The 22,714-nt window shown below is 43.9% G+C and overlaps 1 protein-coding gene across 1 annotated transcript in view; it reads left to right on the forward strand.

Annotated features, from left to right (window-relative positions):
• ptprsa (protein tyrosine phosphatase receptor type Sa) overlaps positions 1-22,714 on the forward strand; it is a 358,543-nt gene that overhangs the window by 188,366 nt on the left and 147,463 nt on the right. Inside the window, exons 4-5 of the mRNA XM_036587418.1 lie at positions 4,186-4,331; positions 8,207-8,348. Coding sequence (XP_036443311.1) covers positions 4,186-4,331; positions 8,207-8,348 — 288 coding nt within the window. The remainder of the gene's footprint in view (positions 1-4,185; positions 4,332-8,206; positions 8,349-22,714) is intronic.

The raw sequence follows: 22,714 nt of genomic DNA on the forward strand, positions 1-22,714 counted from the left end.
TTTGGATCTCCAAGTAAGCGGAGAACGCACGAGTTTGCGAAAGTTTACGTAAGTTCAGTGAGTTCCTTTCGGTTCAGCAACAGCTTAAAAGTAGAGTAGTGTGTGATCCCCAATATTTCAGTCGTTCAAAAAATCAACAAAAAACAGTAAGATTGTGTGAGACGCCGTCTTTTTATAATCTGTTAAGATATTAAAAGTCGTGTAGTGAACTCAAGGCTTTAGAAGATCAACCAAACATTTGTTTGACCAAGGGTGCCCAAACGTTTGTATGCAACTGTATAAATACATACATGGAAAATATCAGATATTTGAATTGGCCCACAGTTTTGCAGGCATTTGCAATTATTACACTGTGAGTTCCCACATTGGAATATCCTTAATTATTATGAAATGCATGCAATACTTTTTGATAATTACTGATATTGAATGAAAAATACGGAAAAATATTGTTTGGTCGCTAAAAAAAACAAAAAGGGTTGTCTGTATCGTCCAGCTGCCTCACACTCAGATTCAGCAGACTGATGCTGATGGTGTTCTGCTCAGGCATGTGACCCACCTAATGCTAATTTCTGCTAGCCACCCTATGGGACGTCTGATAGTATGTTAGCACTAAGCTAATGCTGGTGCACATGAACATCTTTGTGACCCAAACACCTAATGCTAATTTCTGCTAGCCACCCAGTGGGACTTCTAATAGTATGTTAGCGCTAAGCTAATGCTGGTGCACATGAACATCTTTGTGACCCAAACACCTAATGCTAATTTCTGCTAGCCACCCAGTGGGACTTCTAATAGTATGTTAGCACTAAGCTAATGCTGGTGCACATCTTTTGGCTGTTATAGATTACATGTTGGCATTTGACGTGTGTAAAAAAACATTCTGTATGTTTTATTTTACCATATATTTTACCTTAACTGTATATATACATACATGGAAAATCAGATATTTGAATTGACCCACAGTTTCCACATTGATGTATCCTTAATTATTAGGAAAAGCGTGCAGTACTTATTGATAGTTACTGATATTGAATGTAAACTATGGAAAAATATTGTTTGATCATAAAAAAAAAGTTTGGCTGTATCGTGCAGAACTTTAAGTGTGTTCTGTTCAGTCATGTGACCCCCAGGAAGCTACACTTAACATTAGACTGCCCCTTGGGCACTTGTGAGGTTAATAGCTATCCAATGAAATTCACTACCTTTCACATTACCATTGTATTATAAAGCTTGACATCCTGTTAGCGACTATATACTGCCTTTTGCTTATGATCCTTAATACCCATAGGAGGAAACAGCCCCGAAAAGCCTCGGAGCGGTACGACATCAAAGAGTGACGTGGTCATGTTTGATCCTTTCTGCTATAAGAATTATGACTCACAACACTTGAAATGGGCGCGCGAGCGTGTGTGTTTATGTCCGTGTGCTCGGGGAGCGTGCGCTGGAAGTTGAACTTGCGAAAGAACCGTGAATTATCCTCGGGCTTCTTCTCCACCGCGCTCTTCTCTCATCTCCTTGTCCCTAATAAATGCAGGAACTCGCCTTCATGTGTGTTTATCTCTACCCGTGGAGCCGGCTCAGCCCACGGACTCTTAATAATTAATCTGATGTGCTTGCTTGCCCGTTTGATCATCTCCTCGTATCTGTGCACTTTCTGGATTTTAACAAGTTCCCCGAGAGAGCTCCTTCTCGTGTCTTGTTGTGTTTAGGTTGACCTTCTGCCCAGCAGAAGTAAGAAGATAAGCTGAAAGCAGGAGCGGCAACAGGAGAAGGAGAGATTGGATCTCTAATTTTTGGATAAGCCAAGCCTGGGTGACGTTGGATTGGCTGATAAAGTATCCCAGGCCAAGAGAAATGGTTATAATAATTGACCAGTATGTTTTCTCTGACCATTGAGTGGTCACATATGGCCGCCTGTCCTCTTTTAGAACCACATTTATCAAGATAATCAAAGTAATGCTCTGTATTTGTGAACCACGACTGTAGCTCGGCCTTCAGTTTGGGCTATAAATGTCCAAAAGCAAGAAAAAACAAACAGCTAATGTGAATTTCTGCTAGCCATCCTATGGGGTTTCTAATTGTATGTTAGCGCTAAGCTAATGCTGGTGCGCGTGAACATCTTTTGGCTGTTGTAGGTTAAACATTGGCATCTGACGACTGTAAAAGACAGTATGTATGTTTTCTTTGAGGCATGATTGTATGTCACCTTATAGCAGTTGCTAATGCTGCTCTTTTCAGCCATAATTAATATTCATATCTCTGTTTTCCAACTTCACTTTATCCCTTAGAATGAACTGTTTTTGTTACTGTGCCTTTAAGACTTGTATATGTAAATGAGCTCTGCTGATTGGCTACCTTGTATTGTGCCTCATTCTAGGCCATCCAAAGCTGAAACACTGCTTGTGACTTCAGTGTGAATGGGCGGAGCTAAACGATTGTGGGTGCAATAGGTAGATATATGCAAATGTTTTTGTGACATAAAAATCTCCATGTAAAATGGCTGTTTATTGTACCTTAGTTTAGTCAGTACAGACTGTGTGGACAGGACAATGTGGTTTTCTTTAAAGGCTAAACTGACAGTAGATCAGCTCTTGACTTCCTGATAACGTTGATAAACGTGGTCCTCGGATGGCGTTAGTTAGCATCTGAGAGGGCAGGTGAGGGACACGTGGGTTTTTTCGGATGCATGTGGTTGGGGGGGGGGCATTAAAATCAAAACAGAAGGCGTGAGACTTTATTATTCATTGTTCCATTCAATTATTCATGGCGTCAGCATGTCAGTGTGCAGATCGTCTGTAGTGCAATTACTGACTGCCATGTTGATACATGGAGCTTCCTCCTCTAGTCATTTCTGCCCTCAGACACAGGATGGGCCAGGTTCTCTCTCTCTCTCTCTCTCTGTCTCTCTCTCTCTCTCTCTCTCTCTCTCTCTCTCTCTCTCTCTCTCTCACTGTCTCTCTCTCTCTCTGTCTCTCTCTCTCTCTCTCTCTCTCTGTCTCTCTCTCTGTCTATTTCTCTCTCACTGTCTCTCTCTCTCTCTTTATCTCTATCAATCTCTCTCTCTCTCTCTCTCTGTCTCTGTCTCTCTCTCTCTCTCTCTCTCTATTTCTCTCTATCTCTCTCTCTCTCTCACCTTTTACAACCTCACTTGTCTCTGTCTCTTTCTCACTCTTTCTTCTCTCTATCTCTCTCTCCTTTTCCTCTCTATCTCTTTCTCTGTCCCTGTCCATCTGTCTGCTTTTTTCTTTCACTTTCTGTCTCACGTTTTTTCTCTTTTTTTCTCCATCTTTCTCTCTTTTCCTTTTTTTCATCTTTTTTCTCATGTCATTCCTAAGAGCCTCCTTTTTTCTTGCTCTTTCTCCTTTTATTGTTTTCTTTATCTCCCTGTTTCTCCCTCTCTCTTCTCCCTTTCACCCTTCCAGCCACCCTTTCTCTTTTTCCTCTCTTTTTCTCTATATCTCTTTTTCTTCTCAACTCTCTCCCATTCCGTCTCTCTCTCTCTTTCACTCTTTCTCATTTTCCTCGTTTTCTCATTTCTTTTTCTTCTCTGTCCCTTGCTCTCTCTCGTACTCTCATTTTCTTATCCTTTTCTCTTTATTTCTCTTCTCTTCTCTCTTAATCTCTCTCTCTGTCTGTCTGTCTCTCTCTCTCTCTCTCTCTCTCTGCATTATTAACAGCCTCTCATTACTCGGAGGAGAAACATCACAATCTTACTTCAGTTCTGGACTCTTGTGCTGCTCTCTTATGGTCGAGCGCACCGCCAGTAACTGTTGTGACGTTTGGTGGTGGGGAGTGGGGGGGTTGTGGGGGGGGTTACATGCACCCATTAATTTATTGCTGCTACACTGTTTAATTTATTGCTGATACAACTGCCACGTGATGTATTAGGTGAGCTTCTGGTACCTCAGTTGACACAACGCAGCAGAACATTAATTGTTTCTCTCTCTCTCTCTCTCTCTCTCTCTCTCTCTCCCCCTCTTTCTCTCTCTCTTTCTCTCTCTCTCTTTCTCTCTCTCTCTCTCTCTTTATTTCTCCCTCTTTCTCTCTCTCTCTCTCTCTTTCTCTCTCTCTCTCTCTCTCTCTGATTGTATCTCTCTCTCTCCCTCTCTCCCTCTCTCTCTCTCTCTCTCTCTCTCTCTCTCTCTCTCTCTCTCTCTCTCTCTCTCTCCTTTTTCGTTCGTGTAGCTGCTCCCAGGTTCACAAAGGTTCCAGTAGACATGATTGGCGTCTCTGGGGGCGTGGTCTCCTTCGTATGCCAGGCGACAGGGGACCCCAAACCAAGAGTCACATGGAATAAGAAAGGCAAGCGAGTCAACTCCCAACGCATCGAGGTAAGACACGGGTCAGCGGCTGAGAAGTTCTTGTGTAATGACGTTTGTTGTCTCTTGTCCTTGAGAGCTTAAATATGATGTTTTTCAGGAAAATTTTTGTGCACAGTTTCTATTTATTTGGCTGAATTGAACATATCGGTACAAATAACACACAAAATACAAAACGTGCCATAACTTTTGCGGCTCGTGTGTAATGATATCTGACGTACGTATTTTTTGATGCCTTTTGTATATTAATAATAACTACAGCTGTGCATTCTAATTACCATTTATATTGGAGTATCCGCAAGAGTTAAAGAACAGATATCCGGTTAACCACAAGCAGGTCAGACAGACTTTGGCCAAAATTAGCATTGAGCTGTTAGGAGGCTAAAATAGCCATTAGCACAAATCTTAAGCAGAGGAATACCAACATGTTATTTAGTCAGAGAAATGTATTTCCTCTGTTTCTGGAATTAGCTAACATCAGCTAGAGTGATTAACATCATCCCCCCCCCCAAATTAGCTGTCCCCCAATTTCAGCCACTCCTGCGCATTGCATGTTTCCCCTCTCTCTTCGCCAGTCGCTGTGAGGAAATTAAAAAAAGAAAGCTCCTGCTTTAGTAGAGCATTCAAACTTTATTCTTCCAAAAAACTCATCTGAAAACACTGGTTACGTATTGCTTACAGTGTTGTAATTCTGAGTGTAGAAGACTGCACAAACACACAACACTATTTCCATTTCACAACAAATATTTGTCTTATTGGTTTGCTTTCTCTGATCTGAGGTGAAAGGTTTGCTGCAGTGGTAACTAGTGTTATATGTACAGAGTAATCGTGCCCACAGAGGACAAACTTAATCTCATTGTAAACACAGTAAGTAACGAAAAACCTGAAGTGACAGATGGTGGCCAATACCAGAGATCTTGTAGAGAGGGGAATTACCACTCTGTAATGTCTTCCGGGTTTCTCGAGCGCTAGAGGGCGCTCCTGAGCAAGTCTACAATGAGAGGGTTAAGATTTAACTAAGATCATAGTTTATAAATGCTTAAACATTTTAAATATAAAAGAATGCATTCAATTCCTGAACACAGAACAGCAAAAAACATTTTAACACCGCTGTTATATTTTTAAACGCTTTTAAACTCGAGTTATAGGAGTTTCAAACGGCGCCTCATGTATATTTATGACGTCAGTGAGCGCGAACAGCCAATGAGCTGCTCCGCTCGCCAACCAATCAGCACTCAGTAGGAGTAATGCTAGCACTGTACTGCCCAAAACTCGTCTGCTGTAGAAAAAAGGAAACATACAGGTGAGTTTTCTCTGCTTTTTTAGTGAAATACATCCTTCTACTTCCTAAAATTAAAGGAAAGTTCTGGGTGAGTGATTAGAAGAGATTTTAACCTTTCGTTTTTAGCTCCTTTCACCCCCCATTCAGTGAGGACTCGCTTGTGGGCGCCCTCCGCTGTTTTGCCGTCATGTTTTTGATGTAATGAGGGAAATAGGAAGCGGCCAGGCTCCCCATAAACTGGCTCTGGCCAATACTGAGGGACACCCATCATTCTAGCGGTATTTGTGTCAAAGTAAACAAAAGCATCATTATGGAAAAAAAGAGTTCCCTTGAAATCAAACAAGTCTTGGACAACCTACACATATACCTCTCCTAAAACAAGCTAAAGTTAGCTTAGATTGCCGATTTTTCATTTTCTGGTGGCCAACAGGTGTCGTCCCTACACTAGCATAATTGGCAAAAAATCCAGAGCTGGCCATGCGCTCTTCTCAGTCATCGAATTTGCATCGAATTCTTGGTAACATTCTAACGCAAAAACTTGTGTGGCGTGATATAAATTACATACTTTCTCATAAAACCGCCACATTTTACAGCCCTGTTAAAACACAAAATGAGCATTTCATTGGATTGTTAGCCCGTATGTTTTATTTGTGTTATAAATATGTACAGAACTCTCTACATCTGGAATTTTGGAACGTCTTTGGCCAATAAAGCACACAATAGCATAATACTGTACTTCAGGGCCGCCTTATTGGCTGCCAAATGTAATTTCCAGCGTTAGCATCATGTTGTTAGCTGGTGTCTGCGCTGTGTGGAGACAAGCTGTGCCATATTTATGATGTTTGTTTGCTGTGTTCCTCTGTCAGAGCACAGATGGCAGCTGTAGAGTCTTGATTGATGCTCAGCAAGCCTTAATTAAAACTAGCTCAGCGCTAACCATGCCATCGACGTTGAAGAAAGATGGAAAACCTGACTCAATAATGCCACGGAAAAAAAGAGAAATGCTAGCATGCTAGAGGATCTCCCGGTCTCGTCTGTTCTCCTTCACTGCATGGTGCAAACCCAAGGGTGCCTCAAACCCTGGCTCAAATTATCATCTTCCTTTCATTTAAAAGTGGCTTTATGAGGGGGCTCGAATTAATTTGATTTCCCTTCCAGCCTTTACTTTGATATTGATCTCCGCTCTCGTAGGCCAGTGTGCGCTCCCTGCACTGCTTCTCATTAGCGTCGCCTTGCAAACTCGCGGTTGAAAGAAACCCGCGGCGTTAGCCACTGGCTAACAAAGGCAGCCGCGTCTCTGCGTCATCCACCATTGATTCTCTTGGGCACTTGGTTGGGGTGACATCAGATGTATTAGCGTGAAATAAAAACTAATTATCTGTCCTTCAGAATGCTCGCTCTCATGCACAGTTTAGATGATAAGAGTAGGGTTTATATAAAATACTTGGCTGTGTAATCGACCTCCATTATTTACAAGAGATATGTATTGTTCCTCTACATGCTCTAAATCAGTGATGCCTCATGTGGAAATCTGATATATGGACATATATCATAAAGGGTCTGGCACATATTTGAAAACATACGTATATACACCGATCAGGCATAACATTATGACCACCTCCTTGTTTCTACGCTCGCTGTCCATTTTATCAGCTCCACTTACTATATAGGAGCACTTTGTAGTTCTACAGTTACAGACTGTAGTCCATCTGTTTCTCTGCATACTTTGTTAGCCCCCTTTTACCCTGTTCTTCAGTGGTCAGGACCCCCATGGACCCTCACAGAGCAGGTACTATTTGGGTGGTGGATCATTCTCAGCACTGCAGTAACACTGATGTGGTGGTGGTGTGTCAGTGTGTGTTGTGCTGGTACGAGTGGATCAGACACAGCAGTGCTGCTGGTCCCCTCAACAAGGAATTCCGGCTTGGAAAGTCGGGAAGGTGTCCTCAACTCCGAATTCAGCACATTGTTGTTACCTTGAGATAACGAGTTAACTGTCTTGTGATGTCAGGGTAACGAAGTTGATGTCTTGAGATAACAAGTTGATTATCTTGCAATCTCAAGCTAAAAAAGTTATCTTGAGATAATGAGTAAATTTGTGATCTCAAGAGAGCAAAGACATTATTTTGGGATAACGAGTTAATTATCTTGTGATCTCAAGATAACAAAGTTGTTTTTTCTCGAGATAGCATCAGCTCATGGCCTCTTCGGACTTCTGTACTAACTTAATCAAAACTGCTATTATATTTTGTGGCCCCTTTGAACTCCAGTGATAGGACTTTCTAACCGTGTGTGTTCGTGATGTCAGTGAACGCAAACCACTTCACTCAGTGTTCAGCTCATCAACCAACCCTGCTGTCCTGCTGCCCAGAACCTGTTTACTGTAGAAAAAACAGAAATATACTCAACTAAACTGAAGGGTTTTTTATTTAAGCAGTACATCCTTCTGCTTTCAAACATTAAAGAGAAACATTTGATTTTATATATTTTAGCCATTTATTTCACCCACGTTCATTCGCTGGCGCCCCCTGGTGGTTTGCGTTCATGTCTCTGATACAGTGTAGGAAGTGGCCAGGCTCTCGTTAAACCGGCTCTCTCTCCACAGACCATAGAATTCGACGAAGGCGCAGGAGCCGTCCTCCGTATCCAGCCGCTGCGGGCTCCTCGAGATGAGAACATCTACGAGTGCGTGGCGGAGAACAGCGAGGGCGAGGTCAGCGTCCAGGCCAAGCTGACCATCATCAGAGGCAAGTGTGCATTTTACTTGAGAACAAACTTATTGCCTGTGACGCTTCATATAAGCAAGCTTGTGAGGTAATTGCAGTTTTCAGCATCAGGTGAGGAAGTGTTTGGGGGAAAGCAGCTCAAATTCAATTTTGCAGCTTATCCACTGTGACTCTTTGCAACTGTGACCATTTAAATGCTAACACAAAGAAAATTCCCCAGAACGCAGTTTGAACCAGAATGCCGTTTGCAAAACAGCAGGTGTTTGAATGCTTAGCACATGGACATCCTGCGCTACCTTTCCTGGACCTAACACGGGACCCCACGGCAGAGGTGCCAGCCGTTGCACAAGCGCGTAGGCCCGTGGTCCAGTACAGGCTTGTAAACTAGCCCCATGGTCCGTGCTCACTCCAGCTGGCCAGCAGAGGCAGCGTTCCCTCCTCTTGCATTGTGTTATTTATTTTTTTGCCCGTTGTGCTGAGTCCCAGCCATCTGCCTTGTTACCGCTGAGCGCTGGACCTGGCAGCGCGGCACTCCTGGCTGGGCCTCGGCCCAAAGCGCAGGGTTATTGTAGGCAGGCCAGTTTTACATGAAAATCCAGGCTTTGGCAAGGCCTGAGCGGCTCAGTGGGGAATACAGGCCCCTGTGCTGGGGGGGAGCGCCCCCCATCCATCTGCTGCAGGCCTGCCTATGCAGAGGGCTTTAACACAACAGCAGGCCACATGCACACATACATATGAAGGCACATGCACTCTTATAGACACGTGTGCTGTGCTGTCATGTAGGTTTGAACGTTCTCAATAGACTGTACTGCTCCCAGAGGGGGATTCCTTTAGAGCACATGCATGAAAACCCAGCATGAGCATATGGACACACACACACACACACACACACAAACACACACGCTGTACACACAGTTTTTTGTGTAAGTATGAATATGTGTAAGATATTTGTTATATGCAGTAACATATCGAAGCTGTCCGTCTCTATTTGTTTTTGATTTTTACTTTCGTGTGAACGCAGCAGCCGCCCTTTACGCTGTCCAAAAATTTTATCGTGAATGGACAAAGATGGTCCAGAATTGCTAAAAATAAAGTCTTGTTCCATTAACTCCTATTCAAAGTTAAGTCTTTTTCTTCTCCTGTAAAAAATAATTTTCCAGATAAGATTTTTTTTTCATTGAGGATCTTCGGTGCAGATTTCGATATTATAAACTAGATAACCAGGGTATTTTTTGTATTTATCAGTATTTCAAGGCTGAGAAGAGCAAGAAGTTATTAAACAATGATTAATATACTGTCTATTATCATTATCTTTTATCTATCTTTGTTATTTTTATCTTTTAATTATCTTTTATTATATTCGTTCTGAATATTCATTTTATTTATGTGCGTAATTCATATAGGACATAGTTGTTATTACATGTAGGTACTTACACATACACACATATGGGACTTACTATTAAATGCAAGTACTTACACACGCATATATATATATATAAATAATATAGCGCTGCTGTTGGAACAAAAATCTCCATTTTTGTCGTTTTTTCAGTTTTTGACATAATTTGAAAATGTATGTTGCCCTTTACATTGTGTGTAAGTTTCATGACGAATGGATCGAAATAAAACTTCGAAAAAAATCTGGTTCCATTGACTTACATTAAAAGAAATTTTATTTTATTTATTGCTTCTCCTATAAAGTTACCGTTTTGGAGAAATGAGGTTTTGTTCTGACAGCAGGTGATCATCTACAGTTTCGTTCACTACTCATGACACATCTAATATTCCTTAATTGCCAAATTGCCACCAAATTAGTTTTATATTATTGAAAACAGTGAATTTTGAGCTGTAGTGGTTCTGAACGGTCTGCTCTTTTTCAGCACACACATTAGTGTCCGTCTCCATCTGACCGTGCAGTCTGAAGCTTGAAGCTCCAGGTGTTTCTCCTGGAGCAGGTTCAGTTGTGCTGAAGCGTTTGTGGGCCCCTGGCTTCATTAAGCCTCCAGTCACCTTGCCCCGACTCCAGCGCTCTTAAGCCGGCTTTGGGCTTGTTTGGGTTTGTTTTTAGCGAACTGCTGGCCGAGCTGTACGGCCCTGAGCTGAATACAGAAGATCCACCATCTGCTTCTCCTCCACATCTGTGTGAGTCCTCAGAGAGTCCTCAGAGGAACGGAGGAGAGGAAGAAGGGAAGAGACACCTGCACTCATCCACCTCACTGCTCTGTCACTGCACACGTCTGTCTGACTCTGCTCTCTCTCTCTCTCTCGCTCTCTCTCTCTCACTCTTTCTAGCTCTCTCTCTCTCTGTCATCTCTCTGTCGCGCTTTCTCTCTTACTCTCTTTATCTCTCACTTTGTTTCTCTCTCACTGTTTCTCATTTATCTCTGTATCTGTTCCTCTTTCCTCTTTCCACTCTTTCTCCCTCTCATGTTCTCTCTCACTCTCACTCACTTTCTCATTCTCTTTCATTCTCTCTTTCTTTCTCTTTCACACACTCTCTCTGTCTTTCTCACTCACTCACTTGCTTTCTCATTCTCTCATTCTGTTTTTTTCTCTTTCTTTCTCTCTTGCTTTCTCACTCACTTTCACTTTTGCACACTCTTTCTTTCTTTCTCTTTCTCTGTCTCTCTGTTGCTCTCTGTCTGCCGTCTCTCTCTCTCTTACTCTTTCCATCTCTTTCTCTTTCTTTCTCTCTCTCACTTTCACTCAGTCTCTCTTTCTTTCACTGTTTCTCATTTATGTTTCTTTCTTTTTTCCATTCTCTTTCTCTCTCTCTCGCTCTCTCTCTCACTGACATTTGATGTCTCTCATTCTCTCTTACACTCACTTTTCATTCTCTCTCTCTTTCTTCCTTTCTTTCTCTTTCACACACTCTCTTTCTCACTCACTCATTTGCGTTCTCATTCTCTCATGCTGTTTTTTTTCCTCTCTTTCTCTCATTCTTTCTGACTCACTCTTTCTCTTTTGCAGCATCTGTTTATGTCTCTGTCTCTCCTTCTCTCACTGACATTTGATGTCTCTCTCTCTCTCATTCTCACTCACACTTTCTCATTCCCTTTAGCTCTCTATCTTTTTCTTCCTTTCTTTCTCTCTCACTCACTCACTTGCTTTCTCGTTCTCTCTCTCTCATTCTGTTTCTTTCTCTTTCTTTCTTACTCACTCTCCCTCTTCTTTCTCTCTCTCTCTCTCTCTCTCTCTCTCTCTCTTTCTCTCTCTCTCTCTCTCTCTCTCTTTCTCTCTCTCTCTCTCTCTCTCTCTCTCTCTCTCGGCCGTGGCATTGTGCCCTTTCCTGGCACTGCTGTCACCTGCCAACCTAGAGCACTTGATGTAGTCTAACACAAACAGCAGCCCAGGTCTCACCATCTGCCCACTTCCTGCTAGGTGTCAGACACCCACGCATACACACACAGGTCTGTTTTTAGACAGTGTGAGGACCTGGGGTCACACATACATGTAAGCACCCATATACAGTACTGCAACAAGACCATTCAAAACACCTCACAGTTCATTATGTGAAGTCAAGCAGTGTTAGGTTGGGAAATGTGTGGGGACCCAACCATGATGGTCAGCAGGGAAGAATGACTTGAAAGCAGTTCCATCATTTAAAAAAAATAGTATTTATTCTAATAGTGTTATAAAGTGTCTTTACTGGTAAAAACACACACATTGCAAATATAAATGATTGCAGAGTACAGTATATGAATATACATACACTTAACAGTGACAGGTGACCATTACACAGTCTTGAAAATGTGTGAAAACATACACGCGCACACATTCTCGTCCACCCCGAGGTGGTACTGGCCTCGCTTTGCCCCAGATCGTGCTGGGAACGCTGCGCTCCGTGTGGCTCTGCTGGACAGTGGCACAGGATCACAGTTTCTCTGTGGATCAGAAGGCCCAGTGCTTGGCATCCCACAAGCCCAGTCCAGTGCAGGCCTTTGGGCTTGGATCTGCCTCTAAATATTCTCTAGATATTCTCTCTGTATTTTCAGCCTGTCTTTGTTTGCCTCTCTCACTGCATTCAAAATAAACCCTGAATCATATTCCCCACGTTGGAAGGTCAGTAGCACTATATAGAACACTGTTACAGAAACAGGACGTAAACGGTTTTCTGTGATAATGTTAGGTTTGCTTATCACTCTGTGACATCACATTCCATCAGATACAGTGCAGTACTGTGCAAAAGTCAGAGACCACCCTTCATTTTAACTTCCAGTCAAAATGGTTGTAGAAATTATTCACTTTTCAGTGTCAGAATGAAAGCAGAGAACGTATTTAAGAGACGTTATTCAGAAGCTTCAACAACCAAATACAATATCATGTTTTCAGTATTTATCTTTCAGATTTTAAAGCTCTGCTACTAGTTTTTAAGGCTGTAAATGACCTTAAAGCACCACTTACATCGCAGAGTGTCTGTCCAGCACGTGATCTTAGATCTGCAGATGCTGACCTTCTGCAAATACCTTCTATAAAATACAGAAAACATGGAGAGACTCTTTCAGTTATTCTGCTTCTAAACTGTGGAGCTCAGTTCACCTTTTATTAGACAGTCAAGCTCAGTGCTCACTTTTAAGGAGCATCTAAAAACGTATCTCTTTGATTTAGTGTTTCATTAAAACTCTACGTCTTGTGGTTTTTATCTTTTAATTTAATCTGTCATTTTCTTATGATTTTAAATTACTACTCATAATTTCTTGTATTACTGTTAAGCTTTATCACCTGTAAAGAACTTTGAGCTGCACCAGCATGAAAAGTGCTATATAAATAAACATCACTATTATTGTTATTATTATTATTATTATTATTATTTTTAGTAGTAGTAGTATTGTGTCCACTCTTTACCTTCATTACAGCTTCCATTCTTTTCAGGAGACTCACTTTCAGTTCCTCAAAGAATCTGCAGACACACCTCCAAAGTTCACTCTTAGAAGCTGGTTGATCATTTTCTGAAGTAATCAAACACATTCAGTGGTGTTGAGGTCTGGACTCTGGGGTGGTCAGTCCATTGTTCAGCTTCTTTGTTTGATGTGTCCGTCTCCTTTTCTCAGTGAGGTTCTTCTTGAACAGCTACACATCCTTTCAGACCCACAGCGCTGAGTCGTCTTGATTTTCTCCTCTCTCTCAGAGATGAAAGCTTTAAGTGCTGTTTATCTGATGGGGGCAGTTTTGGGGTCTACCAGGTCTTCCAGGTGGTTGTTAGGAGCCCCATTTTCTCTGTAGCAATTTTTGCTTATTTTCCTGGAAAGTGTATTGTTTTATATCTAATCTTTTTTTATATCTAATCTTTAAGGTGCATCCATTGCTGGCACATACAGCTACGCATCATAGGTAGCAACATAATCGTGATATGGGATTTGGTCCATATTGTGTGGCATTTCACTGAGTTCTAACTAAACGAATAGTGCACTGTATAGTGAACAAGAGGTTGTCTCTGCCTCTGTCTTTGTTTGTCTCTCTCTCTTTTCTCTATATCTCACTTTTTCTTTTCCTCCCTTCTGTGCTGATGGTGTGTTTGTGCCGTGTGACCCTGCCTCCTCTAAACTCCAGTCACAGGGACCTCGTTAGCACAGTTAGTGGCAGAAAGGACAGACAGGCTGGATTTGATCGCACACGCCTTTAATTGGCTGTTCTCCTGCAGGACAGGATTGTGTTTGTTGCCCAGTTCCTTGTGCAGTTTTAATTTGATGCCGCTGACCCCCGCAATCAAAACCCCACAAATCCCCTTTTATTAGCCACCTTCCTCTGACCATCTCTCACTTGGCAGTGCTATTTTTGAAAGTCTTTCTTTTCTGTTTATCCCCCTCTCAGACGCAAGTGCAGAAATCGTAATGTCACTTTTCGCTCCTGTGTCTGGTTTGAAGTGCGTTTTGTCTGATCAGGAGGAGACAGGGTCCCGCTGCTCTGGTGAACCATGCTGGTCCAGTTCATGAGTCATCCCTCCACAAATCTCTGCACTGCGTTCCCTGCAGATTTCTCTCTTTGTTCACCTCTGCCTTTGTCCCTTCTGAAAGTAATACTGTGAATGAGATGTATTGATGTTATAAAGAAACATATTGGTAGTGTTACAGTAGTGATTTATGCAATAATTTTAGTGTTATTACATTAATATATCATTATGGCTGATATGTTGTATCACACATAATGCATAACTTCATATAAATGTTGTCACAATCATTAATTCATTGAAGTTAATCAGGTAGACTGCGATCATATTCGCCTTTATTGTAACAACTGGGTAAATCATTTTAATTTAGTAGATTCTGCCTCTTTTCTAGCCATTAGTTAATTTTCTTCCTAAAGGATTAAAAGTGCATGTAGGCTGTTTTCGCACTTGTCCAGAATAGTTGAGTCTGCACTCAGGATGAGTTTTTGCCTCTTTTGGGAGAGGAGCTTGTTAGCACAGGCTTGTTTTCACACAGGAGAGTGTCTCCCAAACTGTGGGAAATTTCACAATTCCTTATGCGCAGAGTTTTTCTAAAATGGTAGATTACAAGTGACTGTTTTTGGCCATAAATGGAAGATAGTTAGCAATAGGCTCATACCTTTTATTATTAGGTTCCTTTGTTAGGCTACTGACTCTCAAACAGTGATAATCAGCGGTTATTTGTTGTAAGTCCTTGTGCAAGAAGGTAAAAACGAGGTTCTGTTCTAACCTGGGAAGGACGATCTCAGTGCAAGCCATAAGTGAGAAAATAAACCAATCACATTACTTGATGCTTGGCTTCAGGAGCTCCAGAGATTTAGCACATACTGTGGAGGGCACCAGGATTCACTTGACGCGTACGCCGCATCACAGGACTGGAGGACCAGGGATCGGCTCTCTGGACCTCTCCTAGGCCCAAAAGAGCTTTCACATTTGGCTAAATATACCAAACTCTCAGGACAAATGGACCTCAGTCTGGAAAAAACATGCCCTGAAAATGCCCTTTGTGTGGTCTTGATTTCCAGGCCACTGTATGGTGTAGACAGAGTAGTAGAATTTGGTCAACATTTGAGCATCGCTGGAACATGACAGTCATTTTCTCCTAGCAAGAGGTATAATTACAAGGATATGACAAAGCAGGGCCTACACTGACATTGAACGCAACGTGGACGCTGTTGCAGAGTTTGCTACGGCTGGGTTCATCAAGGCTAGGCTTGTCAGACATCCCTTTTGGTGCAGCACTGTTACAGAGCCCAGCTCTGGTCGGATCACAGTGTTCTCTGTTCTTGCCTGTAAATCCGATGCAGTAGGGAATAAAATACACACCTGCTAATGGAGCTCTTGCCCCTTCACCATCTTCCTTTCAGTCCTTACCAATTGTCAACATACAGCCTATTATTGTTACTGTTTTTCTAGCCGCTTTATGGTTCACAGCCAGAGACTTTAGCCTCTAGGGGTGAAGACTCCAAGCTGTCCCTCTCTTCCTCCACCATTGATCCTGTCCTCCAATTAATCTCTCTGTCTATGGCTGATCCCTGCTTTGTCAATAAAGGTCTGTAATTAGCAGTGCCCCGGTGACTAGGGAGCATGGACTCAGGTTCTATCTCTCAGATACACTACATCAAGCCTTAGTGAAGGATACTGTATGCCGTGCCTCTCAGATTGATGGAAATCCAGTTTGTTATTGTAATTTTATGTTTTCTTTCTTATTGCAACGAGCATTTTTTGATAATATTGCAGGCTCATTTTAAAAAATATTACATGAAATAATCAGCTCTTCCAAAATACAAATGAAATATTCAGGTTTATTAAAGGACACTGTATCTCCGACACTTGTCAGAGTTGGTTATGAGTTTGTTATGAATGCAAGATGCAAAGTTCAAAGCTGCCTCCTGCTTCCTGTCTTCCTTCCTGGTCCTTTATGATGATGGGCTAATTCAGCGCGGCCTAGGCTAGCCACCACACCCAGACAGCTATATTAATCATGACCCTTACTGGCTGCTAGCAATAAACAGCTTGGTGGAGGCCCACTTGATTGATTTAGCAATGAGCCAGTAGTGGTTTACATCCCCTGAGGGAAAGGCAGGAAAGGAAGAAAGAAAGACGGAATGGAAGCCACCCATCACCATTCCCTTCATCTCTCCACCTGCTGCTCTTGCCCTTTCCCCCCGGAGCTGTGTCATAACTAGGCAGACAGAAGGTAAGAGAGGCAATGAGAAGCGCGAAAGAAAGATGCAGAGAATGGTACAGCCTTCCGAGGAGGAAACTGGAATCGGCGAGGATTTGATTAAGGCTGATCTGAGCGGGTATTAACATGCACACAGCTGTATTTGCCCAGTGTATTATCTGCATCCCACTCTCGTAAACAAGCCAGTTTCCAGAACCATGGGCTCAGCTGCTCCCTGCTGCATAATGCATTTGTTTAGCACAGTTAAGATCTAGCAGAAATGTATGGACTCTGTCGCCGAGCGTATTTGGGCAATCCATTATCGCAAGAGTCCCAATTCAAAATAGAAGGCAGTCTTTTAGCGTTTGATGTCTATTTATATTGCAGGGCTGCTTCAGGAGCCTGTCTGCTGGTTCGTGTTTTTTTGTGGGCGAAGGGAGTTGCGCCACAAGGAGCGTGCCGCGTTTTCGTAGACTACTGTTTACCGCTTGTGCTAATGATGACATCCCTTGCGCTTCCCCGCTCGGTGCAGAGGGATAATTGGCATCGGTGGAGAAGCAGGTTCACACGCTGTTGCAACATCAAACTGTTCCCGCCAGGTGAGTGGCAGCGCTTGAGATGCGCATTCTGCCTCGTTTGGTCCTGTGGCGGATCTGTCAGTCTGTCTGCGCCTTCTTCTCATGGCTATTTACTTGTTGTGTTCTTTGCCGTGACATCTGTCGTCGATAAAGTCGCTTCAGGGAAGACCTTAAGGATGCGGAAACCGGAGTGAGTTATATGACACTCGTGGCACTTTACACACAGAGCCGGGGAGTTTTTCTTTCATATGAGCTCGGAATGGATCGACAGCTCTCGCCCTCTTGTCTTACCCTTCACTTTGGTCCCCAGGGGGCAAGCGAGATGGGAGAACGGGGAGACGAAAGAGAGGGTTAGCGAGAACTGTGTTCTCATACAGCACGCACTCCATCCTAGTGGGTTTTCAGAAAGAGCGGCACGCAGGAAATTCGCTCAGACGAGTTTATGGCCCCAAATCCTTTGATCCTGGCAACCTGGAGAGCAGTAATCAAGCGTGATTGGGCACGGGGAGCAGCAAAGAAGGATAAATGGCTGAAACTCTCATCTCTGGGGGCATTCGGTCTCCCCACTCTCACTATCGATTCATGTAATGCCCGCTCAAGTAGGGCGACCTTGTGCCCCCTCTTCTAGGCAGCCGAGAAGCAAGAGAAAGAGATCGCAAGAAAATAGCATTAAGACAGGCCCGGTCTGTCTGATTGTTTTATTGCTTGGTGGGAAGTCAGGATAAATGGACAGCTTGTTCTCCCTCTCACATACGAAATTGAGCGATAAGGTTCTGTAAGCTTTCTGTGCAGAGAGAAGTGTTCAGTTGTTTGATTGCCTGTCTCTGACACCACAGACCTGCTTTTCCACATCCTCCTTCACTTCTCTTACCCAGCTCTGCTTTTATTTGGCTCAGCGTTTGGGTTTCTTTTGCAGCGATCACTTTGAGATGGGGGGATGGAGGTTAGGCGGACAGGCTCCCAAAGCTAAAGTAAGAGATCAATAACAAGCCTGGCATAGGACTAGGGCTGAGCGATGGTCCTTTGAGGACTTTGAGATTATGAATAAACAGGAGCTGAGCGAAGTGGCACAGATTTCATTCCTCATGAATGAACATGACTTGAAGAAGGAGAGCTTGCGTATGTGTTCCAGCCAGATTTTCCTTGATTACGGAGCCCCCGTTCTGGAGGACTGCCTCGGCCTGACTGGATCCAGGGGCAGCTGTTAATATTTAAAGAACGCTCAGCTCGTAGCCCTTAAAGGGCATGTTGCATGCAAACTTGTGCTGCCTTAGCCTGCTGCTGTACTGTCTCTCCCTTTCTCAGACAGCCTTGGCACTGGACCATGAAAAATGAACATCTGTTCCCCGAACGGCAAGCCTCCCCCCCACCTCCCATCTTTTTCATTACAGCCTTCTTACTAAGAACTTGTACTGGCTAACCGCCGCACCATTCGCTGCAAGCAAAGAGCAGTGCCACCGTGTTTGCTCAAGGCACTGGGATGCCAAGCAGCAGCGCTGGCTGGGAACTGATTGAAGCACTACAAAAATTGCAGAATGGAATGTTCCCACTGATTTGCACAGAACTAGCCCAAACAAAACAAGGCACCCGGTGCTTTCTGCCCAAGCTGCTGGAGGTGCTTGTCATTCCTCTCGCACGTCTGTATTTGTGTCCATTTTTAATCTGTTCATAAATTCACTGCTTCCTGGTGAGAGTCCAGCCCCCAGTTCCTGCCCTGCCTGATGTCTCCTCAGCAATTAGCAGCAATAAGCAATTAGAGCCATTCAGACATTTTTCCATTTATCCCCAAAAAGGCTACGTATTTGCTCTTTTACTCTCTAGGCAGAAGCAACCATGTTATTAAAGGCTTAATTGCTTTGGGCTAAAAGCACCGAGTTAACTGATCACCCTCTGTTTGGTTATAGGGTTTTCAACTCTTTGTTCTTTTTTTTTTTCTACCATCCACTTATGTTCTTAACGGTGGAAGCAGGGGATTTGCACTCTTTGCTCATTTGCTTTGCAACTCTTGCCTGAGTCTGAGCGTTTCTTCTTTAGAACCAGGCCACAGTTTTAAGGCAAGAAATTTATTTTTAAAAACTGAGCCGTTGGCTTACTTTTCATGAGGTCGTATCTTGACCACACATCTGTCTTGTCTTTCAGATAATGCAAGTCTTCTGTTGTGTTTCTGGCTTTCAGGATGAGTAAGACTTTGTGTCGTGACATTTCCTGTTCTCTTTTCACATCTCATTCATCATTGCTGAAGAGCGATCTCGTTTAGTGGACCCTCACTGAAAAACTCATAAGGTCTGCCATTCATTTAATCCCTATAAAGCACTGATGCTTTTGTACAGTATGTGCCTTCCACTGTGATGCTCCAAATAAAGCAGGACAGGACACGGGTGCTGGAATGGAAATGCCCTTATTGACATTGTGCACTGCTTGCCTGAGCCTTTGTGGAGACTTAATGGCCTGGTCTCGTCTCCTGTCTCTTCCGTAGCTCGCCTGTCTACCCTCATGCCACTCAGGACCCGCCAAAGTACAGCGAAGGAACTTCGGTGGATAAAAATAAACTGAGGGAGCTCTTCTTTTCTTTCTCTCTGACAGAAGATAGGGCTGGTGTGTCTGGTGCAATCACTTCTCTTGTAGACGGTGCCCAAATATGCACTGTGAGACCTGGTTTGCTAAGGTAATTAAAATGATTTATGGAAAAATGACGGGTTGCAGTTAGTTGTGCAGAAATCAACTCACATGAGACCACGAAATTGTTTTCCTTGAACTGTTGTGGGCAAACACAGAGAATCCGTGAATATGACTGCCCAGGCCCGATTCATGACAGCAGCTCAGACCCCATGACCTTCCCAAGTGGTTCTTGTTCCGGGGACTTGGCCCTGAGCATGCACATTTTAAAGCCGCTACTGCTAAAGAATCTCTGGTGGGAGCCACTTAACACACAGGCTGTCAGAACATCTCTGCACATCTCTCTCCATCGCAGCAGAGGAGTTCGCTCAAGTCGTCTCAGCTAGGCTTGGGGTGGCTCGTCAGCAGGCAGGGCATTGAGGCAGAATGACGGAGCCTAAGAACGCTCTCCTGGTCTGCACTCGGCTCGAGAATGAGCCTTCTGTTTCAATCATCGTTCTTCTATTCTTCCTCCTCCTTGTCTTCCTCCTCCTTTTTAGCACTGCATGTATTCACTAGCTCATGGGCGGCCCCGCCTCCTCAGGTGCTGATAAGTCTCCTTGACAGCTGTGTGGCAGAAACAGCTGGGCCCGGTCATGAGCGAGGCAAGGCGCGTGCAAACATCGCCACACGCCGCGGCCTAATTACACAGCGCCTGACAGGGCCCAGGCTCCTCCAGCGATTGTAGCTCTATCAAAGCCCAATAGGGGTGTGCTGGCAGCAACCGGGGCATCTGTGTACTGTCTCCAGCACCTACACATACACAGCCTTACTGATTTGTATTCCAGGGACACAAAGCCTGAATCCTGGAGCTCAGAAACAGCCTTTTTTGGCAGTGTGAGAAAGTCAGAAGTCAGATAGGGAATAGAGGGTTTTTCTTTATATTTTTTTTTTGGATCTCTGTCTGGAAACTGAAGGATTTGCGAAGGTGAATTCGAGAACTACGTGACTCCTTGGCCTCAATTGTAGGATGCAGCGTGTAGTTGGGATTTCAGACAGACGGTTTTGAGCAACCGCACACAGACCTGTCTCCAAGCCTTAAGTGCTTATGATATAGTGTTCCCACCAAGGCCTTATATTCTGCATTCCCGCCGCAACTTTCTTTCCCCTGTCGGAAATTTGGCTGGAAATGGTGCCCTTGATCCTGCAGGGAGCGGGGAGGCTATCAGTGGGCGCAGTGCTGTGTGCTGATCGGAGGCTCTACGAGCGCCTCAGCAGCAGAGGAACTGGAATTTGCACTGAATAATGGGGCATTATCTGCCACTGAGCGGCCCCTGTGTGCCCAGGCTCTCTTTCCGCGATCAGATGATGATGAGTTTTCCTGCACCCGTGTCCCTGTGCCGTGGGCACTGGAGCGTGCTGACATAAAATGACAGTACGGCTGACCCCAAGCACCCTCAAGCTCCACACAGTGACCAGTGGCTCTCCGATATAGACTTGCACACATTATTTTTCCTCTCCTTCTTAGACACACATTCACGTACACACGTTTTAGCCCTTACTGCTCTGTCGATTGTGTTAATTGAAGAGCTTTTCTGCTGAGAGCACAGTAGGTGAAATTGAACCACCTTTCATCCAAACTGCTGGGGCTGCAAATTTATGCAAACTTATCCATTCTGCTTGGAAAGTGTGGTCATTTCTCTCTCCCTCTCTGTCTCTCTTTGATATATATGTATATCTTCCTTTGGTTTCTGCGCCAAGTTCTCCTTTTTTCTCTTTCTCATTCATCCTCCCAGGCTTGCCCAGTGTCCCTGCCTACCCCACCCCACCCCCACACCCAACCACACAGATAGCCTTTGTAATATTAATGCACAGTGCCTTTTAAAGCCCCATCCCTGGCTGTATTGAGGGGTAATCAGTTAACCTGATTATAGCACTGATGATATTATATCATCTCAGTAAGTAAAAAATAATAAGATGAATAATAAGTGCGCTGGATATACCCATGGTATTTGCTGCAGTTCCAGCACGTGACCAGAGGGAGTGGAACAGTATTATTGCTGTGTCAGTTAAGCAGTAATGTGTTATTAATTTATTAGATAGACACGCTACAATAAGCCAGAGTTTTATGCCATATGTAGTACAGTGTAGTCCATGCTGAAGATACAGACTCTTGGTCACTGTAAGCCTCATTTCTTTCGAAAGTAGTGGTTCATGAAGAAGCAGCATGAACCAACCACTGCTGTTTTCCCCCATAACCGCAGTAGACGCAGCTCCAACAGTGATTGCAAACCCACCAATCAAATTAAAGGCTTTGCACCTGTCCCTTGCGTAATGAGCATCACGGACAACTATTAAAGACAATTATCCATAATGACAGCAGCCTCTATTTACAAAGCCGGGATTGGGGGAGGGCAGCTAATGCCATGGGGAGTAGCACTCTGCTGGATTGTATGAATACAGAACCAGCTGTCGAACAAAGTGGCCAGAACACTCAGCCGCCACCCTCCTGGAGCGCTCATCATAACAGCGCCATTATCACCACAGCTTAACAGCCTTTCTGCCAGGCCGGGGTTGACCGCCTGAACTGCCCAGAATATCAGCCCTCTACGAGCTCCCCCACTGCTAATTGCATTCCGCTTTGAATTTTAAGGATCAGTCCTCCGAAACAGTCCCTGACAAAAGCAAGCAGGGGACCACCTGAATCCAGTGTTACCAAGAGAACTGCTTTCAGTCAGGCTCGATAAGAAACATGGAAAGGGGTATTTTTAGGCTAATGGATGGCCATTTGAAAGCCTACCAATTAAGGTCGATGGGTAGAGGTTAGCAGCAGAGTGGCACATTAGCGCTTTATGCTAGCAAAAGTGGGACAGGCATGGGCAGGTCATGTGGTAGAATCTGCCACGGACAAGACTAGACCCATGTATCGAACGGTGTAATCACAAGCCCGTATTTAAAGTGAGACTAAGTTGGAGGACGTTGTTCATTAAGCAATGAAGATTTGCCACTGGCTCTGGGAAGAAGTACAAAAGTATAATTACTGACATGACTGGGCGAAAGCTTGGACAGGCATTAGTGTGGATCTGCTGGCTGACTACCTTCCCCCTCTGCCAGGCGCAAT

The sequence above is a fragment of the Colossoma macropomum genome, unplaced genomic scaffold (assembly GCF_904425465.1).
Source record: "Colossoma macropomum unplaced genomic scaffold, Colossoma_macropomum, whole genome shotgun sequence".
Taxonomy (NCBI): Eukaryota; Metazoa; Chordata; class Actinopteri; order Characiformes; family Serrasalmidae; genus Colossoma; species Colossoma macropomum.